Source organism: Hyla sarda, chromosome 3 (genome assembly GCF_029499605.1).
Source record: "Hyla sarda isolate aHylSar1 chromosome 3, aHylSar1.hap1, whole genome shotgun sequence".
Classification (NCBI taxonomy): Eukaryota; Metazoa; Chordata; class Amphibia; order Anura; family Hylidae; genus Hyla; species Hyla sarda.
The window spans coordinates 241,503,966-241,527,158 of NC_079191.1; the positions used below are offsets into that span (position 1 = coordinate 241,503,966).

Sequence of the window (23,193 nt, forward strand, 5' to 3'; positions counted from 1 at the left end):
ATTTTCAAGCCGTGTTGGGGATCGAGTGAGCGGAAGTCCTTCCTTTAATTTACAAATCTGTTTAACTTTCTGGCACCAGTTGATTAAAAAAAATTGTTTTCCACCAGAGTACCCTTTTATAGGAACACTATCAGCCTGTTCACTCACACTAAACTCAATACACTGGGCTATAATGTGGCTGAACAGGAGTCCACGTGGTGTCACTTACTTAAATATGTCTAATAGGCTCTGAGATATGCCCCCTCAATGTTCTCATGTTTTCAGGCGCATAGGCCTTGATAAATGCCTCCCATAGTGTCTTTATATCACAAACCAGATGACAGGCACAATGATAATGACTCTGTATTTACAATGGCTGATATATGACTTTGTAAGGCACAGCTATGACTTATTCATGACCTGTTATAAACTAATCAAATAAATTGTGTGAACTCAAACATATCTTAATATCAGTATTTAATCACAATATTGCAGGATCAACACAAGCAGTAGCAGTGCTGCTGTATCATCATTATTTGTTTAATAAAAAAATGACAACTTATTAAAAAGTGTTTTTTTTCTGTCATAAATCTCCATATGTAACTAATATTAAAGGGGTTCTCCGGTGGAAAACATTTTTTTTAATCAACTGGTGCCAGAAAGTTAAACAGATTTGTAAATGACTTCTATTAAAAAATCTTTACCCTTCCAGTACTTTTTAGCAGCTGTATGCTACAGAGGAAATTCTTTACTTTTTGAATTTCTTTTATGCCTTGTCCACAGTGCTCTCTGCTGACAACTCTTCCCGTGTCAGGAACTGTCCAGAGCAGCATAGGTTTACAATGAGGATTTTCTCCTGCTCTGGACAGTTCCTGATACAGGAATCAGGTGTCAGGAGAGAGCACTGTGGACAAGACAAAAAAGAAATTCAAAAAGAAAATAATTTCCTCTGTAGCATACAGCTGCTAAAAAGTACTGGAAGGGTAAAGGTTTTTTAATAGAAGTAATTTACAAATCTGCTTAACTTTCTGGCACCAGTTGATTTAAAAAAAAAAATGCAAGTCTATTGGAGGGGCGTGACAGTTTGTTCCATATGCTGAGCAGCGGAATACCCCTTTAATCTTTGCCTAGAGATATTTTGAGATCGTATCTATAGCAGGCGCTGGAAGAACAAGCCAGCGCTAGGACCGCATGGAAATGCGTTGTCTCCATAGACGGCAATGCATTTTTAAGCCGATTCTGCCAAAAGAATGAATATGTTAATTCTTTAGTTGGAGTCTGGGGTCCGGTATTTCCACAGTGGGACATCTTCCACAGAAATTCTGTAGTATGAATCGTGCAACAGAATTCCAGTGACTTTAATGAGAGGCTGCTGCACTGTACTTTTTGCAGAGGAATACTCCTCTCGGAAAATACATTTTGTGAATGGGCCCTTACTGTATTAGCAAAATAAAATACAGATGTAGTGTAACAATACTGTATCACTGTTTATATATGTAGGATATTGTGATCCCTATATACAGTACAGAATGTCACAAACAGATGGTTTGGCTACAAGAAGATAAAGAATTCTTGCCCATATGGCGTGATAGTAACATGTGTACAACTGCGATGCACAGTACATTGTATAATTCTCGTCTCCATAGATTAAATCCATCATATCACCTCCCTGTTAGTCTGGACTCAGTAATAGAAAATATTAATGACTCTTAAATAATCATCATGCTTTGACGTATGCGGCACCCTGTCAAAGATAATGCAAGATAATAATGCTAGAGTGCTCAGCAAGAAACACACACCATCTGTCAGTGGCAGAAGGTGGTGACCTGAGTGTCAGACAGGACGTGTCTGAGATAATGGCCACATACTGCAATTATCAGGATGACATCCAGCCAATGCTGATGTCTTCTGCTGGATTAAAATCGCCACAAATCATATTAATGCAGCATATTACAGCTAGCTACATATTCGGCTAGAGCATTGCATGGCTTCTCTCCTACACTTTGCAGTAATGATTCTGAGACAAGCTCATACATAGAGCAGATAAGGAGCCTTCAAGTAAGACTGCTCACAGTAATGCAACTTGACATGCAATCAAAGGCAGCACGTCTGAGAAGCGTCAGAACGCAGCAGGACGACACTTGTACACAGGATCTAGACATGCTTCATTCCTTTAACCAGTCTGACTTCTCATAGCATCTGACAGTTTCTCTATTTCAGAGCTCTTATTAGTTATTTTGAATACTTCTTATACAAGAAACAGGTTTCCTAACCTCTTAACCTGTGGCCAACAGCTGTGCCAATTGTTTTTTTGGCAGGTATACCCACCTCAGTACAACTATAAAAATTTGAATATGACAGTGCCCTGGAACACTGGGGAGATGTATCAATAGTGCAATAAGATACATTCATTTAGGTTCTAAAATGGCACAAATTGTCACATTTTTTCTGGAAGGTGGACCTGGCATAGTATGCTTTGCATGTTAGGCCTAATTACCTCCTTATTCCACTTTATTGTAGGCATGTACAGCAATAAACTGCACCACAAATAGTAAACGACTTATCAAAACTCTTATGATTTGAATAGCCCACCATTTGCAATGTATTTGGAAGCAGAATCACTCTTATTTGTATTTACCTACAGTCATTGCCGTAAATGCTGGCACCCCTGAAATTTTTCCAGAAAATGAAGTATTTCTCACAGATAAGGATTGCAGTAACACATGTTTTGCTATACACATGTTTATTCCCTTTGTGTTTATTGGAACTAAGCCAAAAAAGGGAGGAAAAAAAAGCAAATTGGACATAATGTCACACCAAACTCCAAAAATGGTCTGGACAAAATTATTGGCACCCTTAAATCAATATTTGGTTGCACACCCTTTGGAAAAAATAACTGAAATCAGTCGCTTCCTATAACCATCAATAAGCTTCTTACACCTCTCAGCCGGAATGTTGGACCACTCTTCCTTTACAAACTGCTCCAGGTCTCTCTTATTGGAAGGGCACCTTTTCCCAACAGCAATTTTAAGATCTCTCTACAGGTGTTCAATGGGATTTAGATCTGGACTCATTGCTGGCCACTTCAGAACTATCTAGCGCTTTGTTGCCATCCATTTCTGGGTGCTTTTTGACGTATGTTTGGGGTCATTGGGGGAGATTTATCAAAATCTGTCCAGAGGAAAAGTTGCCCATAGCAACCAATTAGATCGCTTCTTTAATTTTTAACAAGGCCTCTGCAAAATGAAAGAAGCAAGCTGATTGGTTGCTATGGGCAACTGGGCAAATTTTCCTCTGCACAGGTTTTGATAAATCTCCCCCATTGTCCTGCTGGAAGACCCAAGATCTCAGACACAAACCCGGCTTTCTGACACTGGGCTGTACAGTGCGACCCAAAATCCATTGGTAATCCTCAGATTTCATGATGCCTTTCACACATTCAAGGCAGCCAGTGTCAGAGGCAGCAAAACAACCCCAAAACATCATTGAACCTCCACCATATTTCACTGTAGGTACTGTGTACTTTTCTTTGCAGGCCTCATTCCGTTTTCGGTAAACAGTAGAATGATGTGATTTACCAAAAAGCTCTATCTTGGGCTCATCTGTCCACAAGACATTTTCCCAGAAGGATTTTGGCTTACTCCAGTTCATTTTGGCAAAATGTAGTCTTGCTTTTTTATGTCTCTGTGTCAGCAGTGGGGTCCTCTTGATAGTTCACGCTGACACTGATGCTCCCTGAGCCTGCAGGATAGCTTGAATATCTTTGGAACTTGTTTGGGGCTGCTTATCCACCTTCCGGACTATCCTGCGTTGACACCTTTCAGCAATTTTTCTCTTCCGTCCACGCCAAGGGAGATTAGCTACAGTGCCATGGGTTGCAAACTTGATAATGTTGCGCACTGTGGACAAAGGCAAATCTAGATCTCTGGAGATGGACTTGTAACCTTGAGATTGTTGATATTTTTCCACAATTTTGGTTCTCAAGTCCTCAGACAGTTCTCTTTTCCTCTTTCTGTTGTCCATGCTTAGTGTGGCACACACAAACACACAATGCAAAGACTAAGTGAACTTCTCTCCTTTTTATCTGCTTTCAGGTGTGATTGTTATATGGCCTTCACCTGTTACTTGCTTCAGGTGAGTTTAATGCTTGAAACATTCTTATTTTTCCACAATTTTGGTTCCCAAGTCCTCAGACAGTTCTCTTTTCCTCTTTCTGTTGTCCATGCTTAGTGTGGCACACACAGACACACAATGCAAAGACTAAGTGAACTTCTTTCCTTTTTATCTGCTTTCAGGTGTGATTGTTATATGGCCTTCACCTGTTACTTGCCGCAGGTGAGTTTAATGCTTGAAACATTCTTATTTTTCCACAATTTTGAAAGGGTGCCAATAATTTTGTCCAGCCCATTTTTGGAGTTTGGTGTGACATTATGTCCAATTTTCTTTTTTCCTCCCTTTTTTGGTTTAGTTCCAATAAACACATGTGTATAGCAAAACATGTGTTACTGCAATCCTTTTCTGTGAGAAATACTTCATTTTCTAGAAAAAAATTCAGGGGTGCAAACATTTACGGCCGTGACTGTACCTATCTACAGTATACACCCAATGTATGCAAGTACACCTCCTCACAGCAACAGCATTTCGTAATGCTGATGGTCTCTTTTAGTAGGATAGAGCACCCTGGCACAATGCGAAACTTGTTCAGGAATGGTTTGGGGGACATGACAAAGGGATGTACTGGAAAAACAGGTCTTATCCATGAAGGCCCAACCTTGTAACTTATAGAACATAAAGGTTCTACTGTTAATGGCCAGATGGCAGATACCACAGGACACCTTAAAGGGGTATTCCAGTTATAAAAAAAAATGTCATATCAACTGGCTCCAGAAAGTTAAACAGATATGTAAATTACTTCTATTAAAAAAATCTTAATCCTTCCAGTACTTATCAGTTGCTGAAGTTGAGTTGCTCTTTTCTGTCTGACAACAGTGCTCTCTGCTGACACCTCTGTCTGTCTCAGGAACTGCCCAGAGCAGGAGCAAATCCCCATAGCAAACCTATCCTGCTCAGGACATTTCTTGAGACAGACAGAAGTGTCAGCAGAGAGCACTGTTGTCAGACAGAAAAGAACAACTCAACTTCAGCAGCTGATAAGTATTGAAAGGATTAAGATTTTTTAATAGAAGTGATTTACAAATCTGTTTAACGTTCTGGAGCCAGAAGATATGAAAAAGAGGTCTTGTAGAGTTTATACTTGACAATTCAGGGCTGTTTCTGCGGCATGAGGGGAACCCATACAATATTAGGCAGGTGGCTTTAATGGTATGGCTTATCAGTCTGTCTAACTATATATATATAATACACATATGACAATGTTTCTCATAATTTTTAAACCTAGAGATATTATAAGCACTTAGTATTATTAGTTAGTGCCTGCAGACTATGATCCCCTACTGTACCTCCATATGTCTGGCACACCAGTATCTTTTCACAGATTCATACTGTGAGTGCCTGCATATGGGCTCCTGTGCTATGATACAGGGACTCATTGTCATAAGTCTTTATTCACCCATGCAATGTTTCAGCTCCATTAAGCATTTATCAAGCAGAGCTTTAGAAAGGCTTATAAGTAAATTAAGGCTTTTTACTTTGAGGTTCTCGTATATAGTGCTGATCGGCACACATCATCAAGCTTTCTATAAAGTTCCATTTGCTGCTAAATTATTATGGGTCATAGGTCTACAGTAGTATGTAGCCATGCTATGGGGGTCATCTACTTGAATACGATCTCATATCAGATAATGATTCTCTGTGATTCAAGGGCATTATCAGGCCCAGTGGATACCAATGGAGAATATATTCTGTATTCACTGCATCGCAGCAAATTAAATAAAACACTATTTGGCTGCTACACAAAGTCAGGTATGGTGCCAGTACGAAATAATCCTATTACTAAACCAGGCATACAGAATTAGTCTGTGTGTGGCTAAGTTACCGTAAGTGTAAATATGTACTTTATACACGCTACCTACGCTGATCTTTTCTGCCAGTTTTCTATTCCCTTGAGGGAGATCAGTGAAAATCCTCTTACCTTGCCTCGCTGTGTATTCATTGTCTTCAATTAATCTTGCAAGACCAAAATCTGCAATTTTGCAAATTAGACCATTTCCAACCAAAATATTTGCAGACCTTAAATCTCTGTGTATGTAATTCATTCGTTCAATATAAGCCATTCCAGCAGCAACCTACAAAATCAAAGAAATAGTATTAACTAATGCTAAATTATGGATGACTTTCTATGTCATTAAGGCAGCATTTATAAGGAAAGAAAAGGTTTACCTGGGCAGCCATATCAACTAAGTTCGGCAATTTCAGAGCTCGTCCTTCCCCATCTTTGAGAAACTCTAGCAAGCTCCCTGCATGGAAACAATATACAATCATTTTTGGGCGCTGTACATGTAGATGCATAGCAACACAATTAGGAAGTGCCAATGATAATGACTGAAAGTATTTTTTAGAGGATTATTTTTGATTCAGACATCTGTTTTAGACATAGCGAACTTTACTAGGATGTTTCCTTGAACAGAAAACCAGTCTATTTATAAGATGTATCATGATAAAATGAATAATGAATAGAACATATTTGGCTCTCTTATATTTCCAGCTTTTAAGAGAGCAGCATCTCCCGAAGGTGTCACAATATCATGTCAGGATGATAAGTTATATAAAGAAAGCTGGAATACTTCTTGTAGTACTAGGAACAGAATAGTTTCCTGTATTCCAAGATCCCCAATTAATCCTCCTCATAAGGCCGGGTTCACACAAGAAAGTTTGGTCCTGTTTTTTTTTTTCTTTTTTCTTTCAAAGATATGAGCAGATTTTAAAAGAATGATAAAGTATAAAGAAAAGACTAAGGCTCCTTTCATTTACAGACTCATGTACTGTGTCATCCATTGGCAAGTGAAATTGCGGACACTGTAACATCTAGCAGCTATTGTGGGGATTGCTCGCTTGTTTGTTCGGCACTGTATCTTGTGATCTTACAGGACTGTTTACCTTGCCTATCGAGGTGGAATTCACTCTATAGGTGGATATATCCTTTTTACATAGGTGGACATTTTCATTCTCTACTGCAAGGTGGACATTTCCATTTTTGTTACAGGTGGACATTTCTATTTTTGTCACAGGTGGACACTATTTCCCTACATATCCTTATCCATGCAACGCCATTGATGCTATACTGGGTTTGGGGTTTTTTCTTATTATTTTATATTTTTTAGATTGGCCATTTTTTAATACCTTCATACACCTCCTGTAGGTGAAACACTGAAAACTGTGATTCTTTAATAATTGCTATTTCCTTTTCCCTCTTTTCTGGGTGAGAGGGCCACAGTTAACCCTGTGTTGTTTTGTTTGTGAGCTCCACATCATTTATTCTTATCTGTTACATTAATGTTTAAGGAGTAACCCCCTTGCGGGGAAAACCCTTACTAGAACCCCCCCCCCCCCCCTAAAATGATTATCTTTATTGATTCCTATATTAAAAACTACCCTTTTAAACACAGAGTTTAAAATTGTCAGTGGAGTCAATGGATTCTTATGGGAGAGGATAACCTCTCTTGACTACTAGACTTCTGTTAATGCTAATTCGTTAGTATATTGTGCACTAGTATCTGTGCACTAGTAGATAGATGTTCATAACTGCATTAGTATTGCCACCAATGTCCACATGCTGTATTAAAACATGGCTAGCCTCCCAGACGTTTCGTTGAATAAATGAGCTTTGCTAAGGGCTGTGAGGCTAATGGACGTTAAGGGCGGTCAAAGTGAAAAAAAATAAAATAAAAAAAAGAGCCCTTAATGTCCGTTTGCAACGGAGCCACTTTCATTGTGTGAAAGTAGCCTTACCGATCTTTATTTAAAATGACCATAACACCAAAGAAAGAGAAATACTGTATAGAGTGCACACCACATAAATATAATATAATCAATAATCTTTATTATTTACCAAATACAATACAAAATACACATAAAGGGCTAAAACCAATTAAAAAGCTAAACAAAGCATGACCCAACATGGGAGAGGGGCCATGAACCCCCCCTCACCAATGTCCTGTCCCTGTAATTTTCTCACTCCGTGTGGCTGTAGGTGCACAATATCAAGTCAATGTATAGCAACCGCTAAACAACTCTGAATAGTAACAAGCAGGTACAATATGACTACTGAATAAAAAGAATAAATAAATGCAAACAGAGTATATAATATCACCAAATATTGGCAGCCACAGACAGAGGATCCATACAATGTACACAGGGACAGGACCCCAGAGCCCCTGAGGAAGAACAACGCCCCTGAGGAAGTCACCGATTGTGACGGAACGCGTGGGGCTCTGGGGTCCTGTCCCTGTGTACATTGTATGGATCCTCTGTCTGTGGCTGCCAATATTTGGTGATATTATATACTCTGTTTGCATTTATTTATTCTTTTTATTCAGTAGTCATATTGTACCTGCTTGTTACTATTCAGAGTTGTTTAGCGGTTGCTATACATTGGTTTTAGCCCTTTATGTGTATTTTGTATTGTATTTGGTAAATAATAAAGATTATTGATTATATTATATTTATGTGGTGTGCACTCTATACAGTATTTCTCTTTCTTTGGTGTTATGGTAGTCTTCATTATACTGAGTAGTAGCACCCATTGTGTATTCGACATGTGGTGAGCCCCCCATTTTTTTATAATAGAACTTTATTTAAAATGTACTCCACACCAAATATCTGTGTTTTAGCTAAACAAAATGTATCACTGTGTAAACCTCCCATAAAAAAATATTAAAATACTGTAATAATACATAAAAATAAAAAAAATATTACAATAGAGCAAAGTATTGCAAAAAGCAAAAAACCTAAGTCCAATCGAACTGATAGCAATAGTCTGTGTTCACACAAGTGCCATGGCTTCTGTTTACAATTTGTTCAGTGGATCCAAATACAGTAGTAGCTGATAGACCATGCTGACTTTAATGGGTCCCCATTCAAATTCATGTACTTTGAATGGGTAGAGGCGAGGTAAACTACTACCAGACAACTCTGGCAAAGGTTTATCTCCCTGAAAGCAAATAGGTTGTGGAATTAAAATCCAGCATGTCTGACTTTTCTCTCCCCAAACTAAATATGGGAAAGTCAGGAGGCATACATTAGGTTCAGCCAACTTTTCACTAATGTGTATGAGAGCCTTTAGTTTCTCGTACAATATATATATATACTTTCAAAAAAAGTAACACAAAGTAAATAGTCCTGACCTTTGCTCATGTACTCAGTCACAATGTAAATAGGTTCCTCAGACACTACTGCATAGAGTTGCACCAGTTTATCATGTTTTAGCTTCTTCATGATCTGAGCCTCTTCCAAGAAAGACTCAGGAGACATGGTACCCGGCTTCAGAGTCTTTATTGCCACCTTGGTGTTTCCATTCCATGTACCTGCATGCAGTAATATACATAAAATCAATATAAGATCAACTCTCATGTTTGTCAGATAGCAAAGTTTGTGAACACATACAGAGATCTATAGATAGACACATCAATTTACATGCAGAGAGCCCTAACATTAATATCTGGACTTAGATTTTCTTAGTGGGTAATGTTCTAGCCAGGAACTACAGTATGTAACATATTCTACATCCGTTAGCATTAATGTAACAAATGCATAGTAAGGCTGGGTTCACACTGCTTTTATGTTTACATCTAATGTATACTTATTATATACTTTGAAAAGTAACTGCAGAATCTGTTTTCCGTTGACTCACGTTATATTATGAAACAATAAAAAAAACATATTTTTGCTGTATACAATAATGTAGTCAACTGTGCTTTTTTAAACAGCAAAATTAAACGTAATGAAACGGAAACCAGTAAAGAGAAAACACAAAACGCAGTGCGAACCTAGCATAACATATAGGCCTAGATTTATCAAAGAATGTCTATGGTAGAGCTATTTTCCCACGTTCATTTGGGTGGTGGGTTTGACTAGCGTGCATCTTATTTATCAAGAAGGTGCAGCAGGATAATGAATTTTGCGCAGCTCTGCTGTGGTGGGAAAAGCTCTGCCACATACACTTTTTCCAGACACTTGTGGGGGAGGGGAGTAGTCACTTTCCCGGGTCCTGAATTTGGCAGGTTAGGTGTTTTTACTTTCTTTCACAGAGCTGCCTGGACATTATCACTTGCATTTTAGACGCTACAATCAAATTTGATTGTGGTGTCTAAGTGGTTAAAGCCAGGCATCACCGTGATCAGTGATGTCTGGCATTAGAGATGGGTCCTGGTGGCAGATTGCCAATGCTCAGCTCCTGAGCGCATGTCATAGTCCTCCACAAGAGGTTAAAGGTTGAACTGCGGAAGGTAGAAGTAATTCTCACACCTACTGGTAGGTGGTGTAGCTTTGAGCCTAAGAAAGTACTTTTGCGCACAAAATAGCGACCTTTGACAAAAGTCGCAAATGATAAATATGTGACCACTGCATGGTCAAAAAGAAAACGTTCTAGGGATAGGCAAGAAGAGTGAAACTGTCTATATCAAAAGATGCATAAAAGTCAGAACTGCGCCAAAATATAGAAAAAAAAATGCTCTAAAAGCAATGACAAATCTCTCCCATAGTTCTAAACATGTGCAAGGAATGTTGCAGTGGCCTAGAGAACTAATGGGATGAAATAGATTTTCTTGCGCTTGTGGCCAGAGACTAACCCAAAACAAATGTGCATTGGGTAATAACTTTAAAGTGTAACTACTGGTACAAATTTATTTTTCTACTAAACTGATATCATATGTATTGTTTCTTTACAAAAACTAGTAAAAAATCTCAGTTGCCCATTGGCTATTCAGTATATGGCCCCTACTCATGTCAATAGCCATAAACTGTACATAACGGTACATATTTCAAAACTGTAAACTTTGTGCCAACATCAGTTGTCTGTGAGACAGAAAAATGTGACTGTCCAGATGATATTGGTAAAGAAGCATATTTAAAGGGGTTTTCCAGCAAGGCATGATTGATGGCCTATCAGGATAGGCCATAAATGACTGATTAGCAGAGTGCCAACACATGGCACCTCCAGAATGGTGCCTGTACCAGACAGTAAACAAGGTCGGAAGTGGTTGCCTCCATTCACTGGGTAGCAGCCAGGCCTATTTACTGCAGCTTAGCTCCAGTATGGCCAGCATCCCATGTATTCTAAATGGGGATTTCTGACATTGACTGGTCAGGGTCTAAACACTGGGACTCCACCTAACCCGAGAACAATCAGCAAGTTAACCCCCTGTCCTGTGGATATGAGATAACTTTTGAGATTGGGATAACCCCTTTAATACTTTACTACCATTAACAGTACAGTAAGAATACACTTTGCAAACAACATACATGCACATACTAATACACACAAACACATAGAGCAAGAATGGGATCTTTCGCTAGAAAACTGTTTTGAAACTGCATATGATCAATACTGAAGAAACGAGCATTAAGATTCCTTGTAGTCACCAATTTAACTTGATCATGAGTACAACCCTAACCCAAAAATCGTCCAACAAATTCCAGATAAAAGATCCCATACTCAGACTTTTAAAGCAAATTACAAGCATCATAAACAATGCATGCACAAGAGCACAATACTTATGGGGGAGAGTTATCAAACGTTGTGCACTGGAGCAGTTGCCCCTAGCAACCAATCAGATTGCTCAGATTGCAACTGCTCCATTATTCCATTGCACCAGGTTTGATAAATCTCCCCAACAATGTCAGCACTAAGCGGAGATATCTGAATATGTCGTCCCAGAAATCTATATCAAGAAATTCACTTTGTTTCTACACTTCTTAAAGGGACTTGAGATGCTGCCCAATCTACTACTTGTTCTGCTAGTTCATACAAAACATTTTTTATGAGCTGATTTCTTGATATTTTACCTTTTTTGCTTTGGTGTACAATCCAAGAAATTTTTGTTTTTCTTTACAGAATTGGTAGCAGTTGTGTATTACATGTGAATGAAACAAGGCCGCAATACTTTGCACAACCACTATTAAAGGGTACCTCTCATCAAATAAACTTTTGATATATTTTAGATTAATGAATGTTGAATAACTTTCCAATAGGATGTTAATGAAAAATATGCTTCTTTCTATTGTATTTTTCCCGATCAGTCCTGTCAGCAAGCATTTCTGACTCATGCTGGAGTCCTAAACACTCAGAGCTGCCAGCCTGCTTTGTTCACAGCCAAACAGGCTGTGAACAAAGCAGGCTGGCAGCTCTGAGTGTTCTCCTTTGTGAACAAAGCAGACTGGCAGCTCGTAGTGTTTAGGACTCCAGCATGAGTCTGAAATGCTTGCTGCCAGGACTGGTAGGGAGACCCCTAGTGGTCATTTCTTCAAAGTGGAAAATTCAATAGAAAGAAGCATAATTTTTAATAACATGCAATTGAAAAGTTATTCTGCATACATTAATCTATAATATATCAAAAGTTTTTTTTGGATGAGAGGTACCTTTTAAAGGAATACTCCGGTGGAAAAATACTTTTAAAATCAACTGGTGCCAGAAAGTTATACAGATTTGTAAATAACTTCTATTAAAAATTTTTAATCCTTCCAGTACTTATCAGCTGCTGTATTCTACAGAGCAAGTTGAGTTTTTCTTTTCAATCTGACCAAATTGCTCTCTGCTGACATCTCTGTTCATGTCAGGAACTGTCCAGAGCAGATGAGGTTTGCTATGGGGATTTGCTCCTACTCTGGACAGTTTCTGGCACGGACAGAGGTGGCAGCAGAGAGCACTATGGTCAGACAGCAAAGAACAACTCAACTTTTTGTAGCCAGTTGATATGGGAAAAAATGTTTTCCACCATTTACCCCTTTAAGTGTATATCATTCAGGAATATAGACCCATGTAAACAAAGAGGCTGCTGGGCTCGTCCGAGCATGCTTAGCCATTTTAAACAGTATATGGGTGGATGTGTCAAGAGACTGCCCCCACGGTCTGATACTGATGGTCCATTCTATGAATAGGCCATCAATATTCCCATCTCAGACTCAGACAACCTCTTTAAGAAATGGAATGATTTTAATTTAAACCTAATTAAACTGCAAAACAAAAAAAAAATCTAATTGCAGTTAACCCTTAATTTCCTATGCCCATCATATGAAACTAAAAACACGTGGAAACTTAGCCTAAAGGGAACAGGTCATTAGTAGTTAGATCCCTTTATATGTACATTTGAAAGAGATATAGCCTGAAAATATCAGATGAGGATACATAGTGTTAAAGGAGTTATTAGATGTGTGCTCTTATATTTCATTTATATACCTTCTATACTGTTTGTAAAAATGATGTTAATATTAACCAATGTGAAGATGCCTATACCTATATCAGACAACTCTTTCCAGGCTCCAGGTTAGGGGAAAGTAGGATCAGCACCTTAGATTCCAACATGCAAGATCCTTTGTTCCCACTAGAGATAAGTCTTTTTTTAGGGGGAAATTAGGATAAATAACTGTCAGTCATTTAATGTGTAAGAGCAGCTTAAAGGAAAACTGTCAACCTGTTAACCCACACTAAAGCCAATAGACTGGGTTATAGTGTGGGTGAACAGGAGTCCAAGGAGGGGTCACTTACTCCAATATGTCCAGTAGGTCCTGAGATATATCCACGGGAAGATCATCTGCTGAATTCAGGAAATCACACGCAAGGGGCGGGGCTTCGTGACTCCACTTTACTAGGATGTAGAGTCAGAGTCAATGAATATTTAAATTGGGCTGGCGAAGCCCCGCCCCCTGAGCGTGATTCACTGAATTCATCAGAGGATCTTCTAGGGGACATATCTCAGGACCTACTGGACATATTTAAGTAAGTGACCCCTCTTTGGACTACTGTTCACCCACATTATAACCCAGTCTATTGGGTTTAGTGTGGTGAACAGGCTGACAGTTTTCCTTTAGGATACATTTGGAGAGGTAGCAATTCTTTCTTTGGTTGAAAATTTGCCTAATTTCTCCTACATAAAGCAATTGATCCACCTTACCATACCACACTTCAGCGAAACAGCCCTGACCGAGCTTCTGTTGCAGAAGTATTGTGCTCCGTGACACTTCCCATGCATCCTTAGCCAATCCAACAGTTTGTGGGACATAACTTGGTGCAATGATTGTTAAATTATAACATAAACCATCAGAATTCTCTACAGAAAAGAAAATTAATGGAAAACAATTAAACCTATAGCATGCAGTAAGAAAGATGGAAGGTGATGTATACCAATTTAACAAGCAATAAATACAGACTCAGAAGGCGCTTCTATCATGTGGCTAGCAATACTGCACTTTAAAGAGTCCCCTTTTTGTTTCACTTTCCATCTTTCCTTTCATTGCTCCACAAGGGAGTGGTTAACTGGAAGTAAATATTTTGACTGCGTACCCATCCATACTTCCCCAAACTGCCCATTGCCCAGCCTCTTGATGAGCTGGAGGGATTCTCTCGGAATTTCCCAGACATCTTTGGTTTTGACAGACAGGTCAGTAAGCCTTGGCATTCCTTTATGGCAGGGCACTACCAAGCGGCAACACAGACCAGCAGCTCTCTCTGAGAGGCAGGAAACAAGAAGAAAGCAGAGGAAAGAAACAATAAGGCATACAGAATTGAGGCAAGGCATGGTATCTCAAGAAAGGAAAATATAACTTAAAGGGGTACTCCGGTGGAAAACTTTATTTTTTTCTATGAACTGGTGCCAGGAAGTTAAACAGATTTGTAAATTACTTCTATTTAAAAATCTATATCCTTTCAGTACTTATTAGCAGCTGTATGCTACAGAGGAAATTCTTTTCTTTTTGAATTTCTTTTTTGTCTTGTTCACAGTGCTCTCTGCTGACACATTTGTCCATGTCAGGAACTGTCCAGCATAGGTTTGCTATGGGGATTTTCTCCTGCTCTGGACAGTTCCTGATACGGGCATCAGGTGTCAGCAGAGAGCACTGTGGACAAGTCGAAAAAGAAATTTCCTCTGTAGCATACAGCTGCTAATAAGTACTAGAAGGGTAAAGATTTTTTAATAGAAGTAATTTACAAATCTGTTTAACTTTCTGGCACCAGTTGATTAAAAAAAAAAGTTGAGGAGTACCCCTTTAAGATACCAACTGGAAGCAAAAGAGCATGTTTAGGATGATACTTTTTAGACACCAAATAACAGTGTTATCTAACTGGTTTTTGAATACTGCAGGTACTGTATAAATAACTGTCAGTGGGATTCTTGTAATGTCTATGGCATCAAAATGTGTGACTGAATTCCAGAGAAATCCTGGAAAATATATGAATTTAGTTCTCAGTGTGAAGCTGTATAGGCTGTAATAAATCTAAGTATGCCTTAAAGGGGTACTCCGGCACTTAGACATCATATCCCCTATCCACCACTGGGGACCCCCGTGATCTTGCACACCGCCCCCCGTTAAAATCAGTCCCGGGAGTGTGTTTGCTCCGGGTCTGATTACTGACAATCACGGGGCCGGAGCAATGCAAGCCTATGGGAGGGGGCGTGACAGCTCGGGAGCCTCCAGCGTTTCCGGAAGCAGTTACAGGTGGGTCCTGCAGCCGAGATCCCGGGGGTCCCCAGTGGTGGGACCCCGCGATCTGACATCTTATCCTCTATCCTTTGGATAGGGGATAAGATGTCTAGGGGCGGAGTACCCCTTTAAAGGGGTCTTGCAGTCAGAATTAACTTATCCCCTATCCACATAATAGGGGATAAGTAGCTGATCGCAGAGGGCCCGACCGCAGGGGCCCCGCGGAATTCCTGAACGGGAACCAGTTACGCTCAGCCAGAAGCACGTGTCGCCTACCTCTAGATGGCATGCACTCCATTTATTTCAAAGGAGCGCGTGCCGTCTAGAGGTAGAAGAGACGTGCTCCTGACTGAGCAGGACGGGGTCCCATTCAGGAGATTGCGGGGGTCTGACCACTGGGACTTAGCTACTTATTCCCTATCCTTTGGAGAGGGGATAAGTTAATTCTGGCCGCAGTACTACTTTAATGCTGTGGAGAATACATTTGAATGGCATCATGTGCTTTTAGCTCATAAGGGGAGATTTATCAAAACCTGTGTAGAGGAAGAGTGGTGCAGTTGCCCATAGCAACCAATCAGATAGCTTCTTTTTTAAAGAGGCCTGTTAAAAATGAAAGAAGCAATCTGATTGGTTGCTGCGGACAACTGCACCACTCTTCCTCTACACAGGTTTTGCTAAATCTTTATTTATTAAACCTTTATTACAATTCACACACAATGTTACGTAGAGGCAATGAATAAATTGAGACAAAGTATTACACATAGAACACATCATTTCCCATATGGGCTTAGTGGGGTCCTGCACAAGAGAAGCAGAAGCTTTAGCATATACTACAGATCTCTAGGTCTATTGCAGCAAAATCAATGATCTGTTTATTATACCTGAAAAAAGATTGTTATAATAAATAACAGCTCCAGATATACACCATAGTTATTATACAGAAGCAGCATATTATTTCTAAATCAGCGTTCTTGAAAATTGGTTATTTGTACAAGTATCCAACAAGCTAATATTTTTAATAAACCAATAATAAACTGAACTTGTAAGTAAGAATGCAAAAAATATCATACATTTTTATAATATAAAATACATTGTCAAAACTGTCCCCAAATTAGTAATAACTCTCCCTTGAAATCAAGACCTGAATAATGTGGGAGATTGGTTTCTAGGGTTAAACTGTCTAACAGTGATATCTACTGCCCTATACTATATATCTGTTATTTCCTATTTTACTTGGAGAAACAGAGTTTTCTTACTGAATGTGGGTCAAGTAGCATTTGTTTTTAGGAGAGAATACTGTATCTCTAAGGCTGAGTTCACACTGTGGAATTTCTGGGCAGAATTTCTGCCTGAGATTTAGCCGGCGGCACTAAGACCGCACGGACTGTATTGCCGTCCCCATAGATGTGAATGCATTTCTGAACAAATCTCCGAAAAGATCCACTCAGAAATGCATTGCCGTCTATGGGGACAGCAATGCAGTCTGTGCGGTCTTAGTGCCGCCGTCTAAATCTCAGGCAGAAATTCTGCCCAGAAATTCCACAGTGTGACCCTAGCCTTAGAGACAGCTAGAAACATTGCTGTACAGGTCTGTGCACATAACACAATGGGGGAGATTTATCAAAACCTGTCCAGAGGAAAAGTTGCCTAGTTGCCAATAGCAACCAATCAGATCACTTCTTTCATTTTGCAGAGGACTGATTGGTTGCTATGGGCAACTGGACAACTTTTCTTCTGGACAGGTTTTGATAACTCTCCCCCAATGTGTGTATAAAGCCATAATGCATAACTCCCATTTCCCCTAAAGCCTGAAAATTCAGATTTGAGTCACGATAACCCTTAATCCTCGGAAAGTCATAAACCGAACATATCAAGAAACTGAGATCTAAGCATCCAAAATAGTAGCTTTGTACAGTAGTTTGCATGTCATGAGAAAGAAATGGTAAGTGCTGTAGACACGGAAATGTCTAAATCACCTCTCCGGAATAAAGGTCCTGCAAATAGCAGGACAGTGGGGAACTGAGCCACCCCCAAGAACAAAGCTTATTTTGGCCTTAACATAACCTATCACACTGGCTCCAGGACTTGACAAGTGAGGGGAACAGCAATCCAATGAGGCCGCATAGACCAAAAAATAAACCCTGAACTGGGTGCCCCATACTGGCATACAGGATTCCAGTCATGCTCGCTTTGCCCAGACTGGCTTGATTCCCAGACTAATTACAGGGAGAAGCCCTGCACTCAGGCTGTCAATCAAGCCGGACTGACAGAAGGATGGCAGCTTTTTAACTGTATGTGCATCCTTAGGGCACACAGACAGTAGGAAAGTACGCAGTGACAGAACAGAAAGCAAGCGTCTCCCAGTTTCACTGCTTCAGCAGAGGCAGCTGGTGATTTTTGGTGCAACCACCATCACTTTACCATGCTGCCTGTGTTGGGAGCACAGAAAGGACTTGCGGGAGAGGTTAGCAATTTAATTTTTTATGGAGCCAAACTACTATATTGGAGTACAGAATTTATTATTTTAGTTCGTTAGTTCCGATCTTACCCTTTATAACTGTGCTTGTGTATATTGTATCCCATGCCTGATGAAGCTCCCTGTTCGGGTAGGAAATGGGTTGCATTGTTTGGGAATTCTGTCAAAAGTCCATGTTTTATCATTACATCAGATTAGTTTTCTTTACCTTTATGTGTATCTGCCATATTCCCACCATTAATTTTAAGGACCAATCTGGTGAGACCACAAGGCTTCTAACAATCTATATTTTCTATACCCATGAGGAGGTGTTGTGTCCAGAGTGTAATGCCATCTAGTAAGTGGCCACTCTTTATGCTTAACTTGTTTACCACCTGAATCGCTATGTGCTTCACTAGGTGCACACCTTTGTCTTTTGCTTGTATCCTCAATAACTACTATATGGGCGCACAGCGAGCCTACCACTATTTTGAGGACACAGATGGGCCTAACATAACTACTATATTGGGGGACAGTGAGGGGCCTATTTAATTTTAGGGGGTCACAGAGGGGCCCACAGGTCTCTTGTTATGCCACTGCTAAGCTCCCATGATAGGACACATATTTTGCTATATACCGTATATACTCGAGTATAAGCTGACCCGAATATAAGCCGAGGCCCCTAATTTCACCCCAAAAACCCAGGAAAAGTTATTGACTCAACTATAAGCCTAGGGTGGGAAATACATCATCCCCCCATGTCATCATCAAGACCCCCGTCATCATCCAGACCCCCGTAATCCCCCCCCCCCTTCATCATCACCGTCTGTCAATCCCTTCATCAGTGGTCTTCAACCTGCTGTCCGGGCATGCTGGGAGTTGTAGTTTTGAAACTTCTGGAGATCCGCAGGTTGAAGACCACTGCGGTCTTCGTCATCATCCAGACACCCCCTTTAGTTTTCTACTCACCTCTCCTCGGTGGGAAGGAAGGGTGAGCTGGTCCGGGCCATCTATGCTGCAGGGATCATCTGGTGGGGAGGGTTAGTCGTTCCGGGCTGTCCATTTTCACCCAGGGAGCCCTCTTCTCTGCGCTCCGGGCCCGGACTAGTGACGTTGCCTTGACGACGACGCACAGGGACACGCATGAACGTCCCTGTGTGCTGTCGTCAAGGCAACGTCACTAGTCCGAGGCCGGAACGCGGAGAAGAGGGCCTCCCGGGTGAAAATGGACAGCCCGGAACGACTAACCCTCCCCACCGGACGGTCCCTGCAGCATAGATGGCCTGGACCAGCTCACCCTTCCTTCCCACCGGGGGAGGTGAGTAGAAAACTAAAGGGGGTGTCTGGATGATGACGAAGGCCGCAGTGGTCTTAAACCTGCGGACCTCCAGATGTTGCAAAACTACAATTCCCAGCATGCCTGGACAGACAACTGAGAAGGGATTGACAGGCAGAGAGTTCACTTATACGGTATTATAATATCCTTTCATTTCTTATTCAGGCAGAATGAAACAGGAGGTGGTACTTTAAAGATTAAACTAAGACAATTGGCAACTTACAAAAGATCGTAAAATCTATTTTTTTTGTTCTGAATCTTTGAGAGTTACTAGCAAAACAGATTTGCATTACGGAATATCTTCCTCCTGGAAACATCTGGTTCAGAACATTAGAGGAATCCAGAGTCTAGAATCCTGATATGACCCAGGGTCTGAAACAAAGGCTGGTGAAACTATAAAATATATATTATGTTTCCACAGCACTGGAACAGATTATATCACTAGCTGAGTGAATGAGTCACTAGCAGACAGAAATGTTTTATGCTACACAATGAAATCTGAGAAAAGCTTCATAGGAATCACCATAAATATTAGACTAGTGCATAAAGTTGCCCTACTCTATTAGAAGAACAACTTGCAAACCCTTGCAATCTATATGTATGAATGTTTTGCATATAGTACTGCGTAACATTGATAGTGGTCATACCTGAATAATGGTGCACGAGCTGCTGAAGGGTTTCAAACTGGGCCCTTGTAGTTATGTAATAGCCGCCACTGTCAAGTTTCCGAATCTTATAGTGTTTGACATGATCTCCTTTCATGTCATCCCAGTCACGAATAGACAATGAATAGGCACCTGAAATATTGTTCAGAAAGAGGTTACATCATAATATTTTGTAACCTATGACTTATAGACTGACCTATATCCAATTTTTTTTTATTAATGGTTTAATGGCTAACCATGATGGTGTTGGGCAGGCACGATACATGTTCAAACTCCCAGCAACACAAAAGCAAACAGCCTATGGAATTGCCAAAAAATCCCAGCAAGTCTATGGGATTTCTGGCAATTTTGTTGACCGCATTTTAGTAGTGGGTCAAATCTGAAAATGTATCCTGTCGTTACAATGAAATTATAGTTATCCTTGGATAAGGGCCTCCTTCACACGCACTCTATTCCTTGTAAAGAAACAAACAAAACTTGAATTTCACGCATATTTCAAAAAATTTTTTTTCTATAAACAGTTTTTTTTATTTTTTATTTAATACACTTGTGACATATGTTTCTCCTGCCATTCTTAAAATTTTACAGAGAAGCCAATGGGTAAAATGGAAGTGATCGCTAAAACAAACTGTGAGAAGCGCTCAGATGAAAGTTGTTTCATCCCACTCGCTGAATCTGGACCCTATGGAAAATATATGAGCCTGTCTTCAGCGAGTGAGGAGCAGCAGCATTCTGTTGACTGCTTTTCATCTATTTGTATTAAGTGATTAGTAGGGGTCTCAGCACCCCAATCCCCACTGATCAAAACCTTTATGACATGATATGTCAAAAGATATTTGAGTTAACAGTAAGACTGCAGGACATTGTAAAATGTGGTTTTTTACTATCAGGATAAAAACCCATTAGGGAATATGAAAAACAAAGAGAGGAGGCTGTTCTACTTGGGGGTGTTCAGCCAAATTGAACTGCTGCTGACAAGCAAAGGCTGTGACTGTGATAAACTAGATCTTACCAGTCTTATATTTGAATACAACATTTCCCTTGCAACTGCCAAGAGTAACAGGTAACAGTAACCCAGCTACATTTTTCCCCAGCAAATTCACCTACTAGGGGGTCTTAGCAATAAACTGCAGTGGATCTTATATTGAAGAAGTTGTCTGTGATGAGACAAACTCTTTAAACAGTGACATTTTCCTTTAAAGTTAGAAGCCATTATGTTTTGGGCCAGGTCCAAATAACCTGGAACATTCAAGAGAGTATTTGTTCACTATATATTCACTAAGGTTTACCTTTTATATAGGAAAACATACATTCCCGGAGGTAGGGACTCAAATTTAGGTAGAGAACTTGAAAAATAGTTTGATACACTGATGGTATGTACATTACGTCTGAGACTTACACCTGTAGCTGCTGAAAATAGATGCACAAGACAGAAGCTTTACAGCTTATGATGGTGGTAAATGCAGGCATTACACTTACCTTTGGTGGTTTCACTTTCACGTATTAAGTAGGTACCCCTTGGATTTCCAAAGGATAATAATTGTCTCTCTGCATCTTTTCTACCCAGTTTGCCAAAGTACCATCTAGAAAATTAGAAATTGAAAAAAGTTTATAATAATTGTATAAATTTAAGTAGAAAAGACATTCTTAAGTATCTTAGCTATATGATAAGTGTATAAGGCTCTTTACATATTAGAATCATAGCTTCCATTTACAAGCCATGATAGATGTGACTCCATATGAATACTGATGGATCATATTAACTTTTAGTGGGGTCTCTTATATTTCATTATTTGTGTCAGCAAGAATAGTTCTGCACTGTACACTATTATTTCTATTAGAATAAACTATTCCCTTGAAGGAAAAGGAAAAAACATCAATGTGAATAACGGTTCAATCGTCTCATACTATGGTACTTAAAAGTCCTAAATAATAAAGTTATTTCTGCAAGAAAGAACAATGTAAAAATAATTATACAATAAATATACATACTCTTCGGCCTGAATGGAATCCACTGGCGCCACATAGTTACTTGGAATATAACCAGTCCCTCCAGTTGTCAAAGAGCGAGCTTCCCACCAATCCCCTTCACTGCAGACAGAGATGTAAAAATAGGATGTTTAATAGAAAAGTACAGCAAAGAGGATTTAAAGGATAAAAGAGAGGTATTGTTACATATTTTTTTTTATATTACTATATATTATTTTTAAATATAATTTAAATAATACTGATATATGCCCCATCTATGTGTTAAAGGGGTTGGCTGTGACATAATATTTTTAGATTTGTCTGGAAGTGGTGTAAAAAATTAAAAGTAAGTAATAATTACCTCCCCCGATCCCTCTCAGTTTCTGGTCTGATGTAATTCCAGTCCTCGCCTCTTCTTGCTTCCAAGATTAGCAGGAAGTATCCACTCAGCCAATCACTGGCCACAGCAGTGCTCTGCCTCAGTCAGGGATTGGCTTGAGCAGGCAGTTCCCGCTGAGAGTACTTGTCTCAGGTGCAGTGACCAATAGGGACTGGATGACATCAGACTGGGAGCTGCAGGGGATTGGGGTAGGTGAGTATAATTTATTTTTTTTATACCACCCCAGCCCTATATAGAAAGAATATATGTCCCTGAATACCTCTTTAAACATACTATCTGTGGTGTAGATAAAAATATAATAAAAAAAAATATTTTAGCGATTTTTTTTATGTATATCTAGAAAATGAAAAATGTTATAGCTCTGTGACCAGTGGTCCAAAGCAGCAATCTGTCCTTTCTTGAAGGAAGTCAGATTACCAAGCATTGTTTTTCTAGCTGACAGCTTGTCATCCTAAATCACAAAATAATAAAGGCAGCTGCATGGATGGCAGATCATGAAATTAATAGGTATTATGTTTTTTTCAAGGAATGAAAAGCTGTCTGTTGTGACATAATGTAGCAATATTATGAAAGCTTGTGTCTCCATTAGGCCCCTTTCACACTACAGGTATCATCCTGCTTTTTTACTGCCGTTATTTTACAATAATGATGATGATGAAAAAACCTGGATGCATTAACTGGTAATAACGGATGACCATCATCCATAATTTTTTTATGTTTTTTTCTTAAAAAACCTGATGTTGTTCATCTGTTATCATCCGTTACCATCTCTTTTTACCAATTACATCCATTTTTT

General features: G+C 39.6%; 1 protein-coding gene across 2 annotated transcripts in view; it reads right to left on the reverse strand.

The window, feature by feature from the left end:
• Positions 1-23,193, reverse strand: part of FYN (FYN proto-oncogene, Src family tyrosine kinase) — a 186,381-nt gene that overhangs the window by 11,879 nt on the left and 151,309 nt on the right. The window contains exons 6-12 of one of the 2 annotated variants that reach the window (XM_056566341.1): positions 22,022-22,120; positions 21,509-21,612; positions 20,012-20,161; positions 14,046-14,201; positions 9,282-9,461; positions 6,319-6,395; positions 6,071-6,224 (exon numbers count right to left, since the gene is read on the reverse strand). In XM_056566341.1, the coding sequence (XP_056422316.1) occupies positions 6,071-6,224; positions 6,319-6,395; positions 9,282-9,461; positions 14,046-14,201; positions 20,012-20,161; positions 21,509-21,612; positions 22,022-22,120 (920 nt within the window). Of the gene's footprint in view, positions 1-6,070; positions 6,225-6,318; positions 6,396-9,281; positions 9,462-14,045; positions 14,202-14,434; positions 14,600-20,011; positions 20,162-21,508; positions 21,613-22,021; positions 22,121-23,193 lie in introns of both variants that reach the window. The other variant, XM_056566340.1, reaches the window with a different exon arrangement.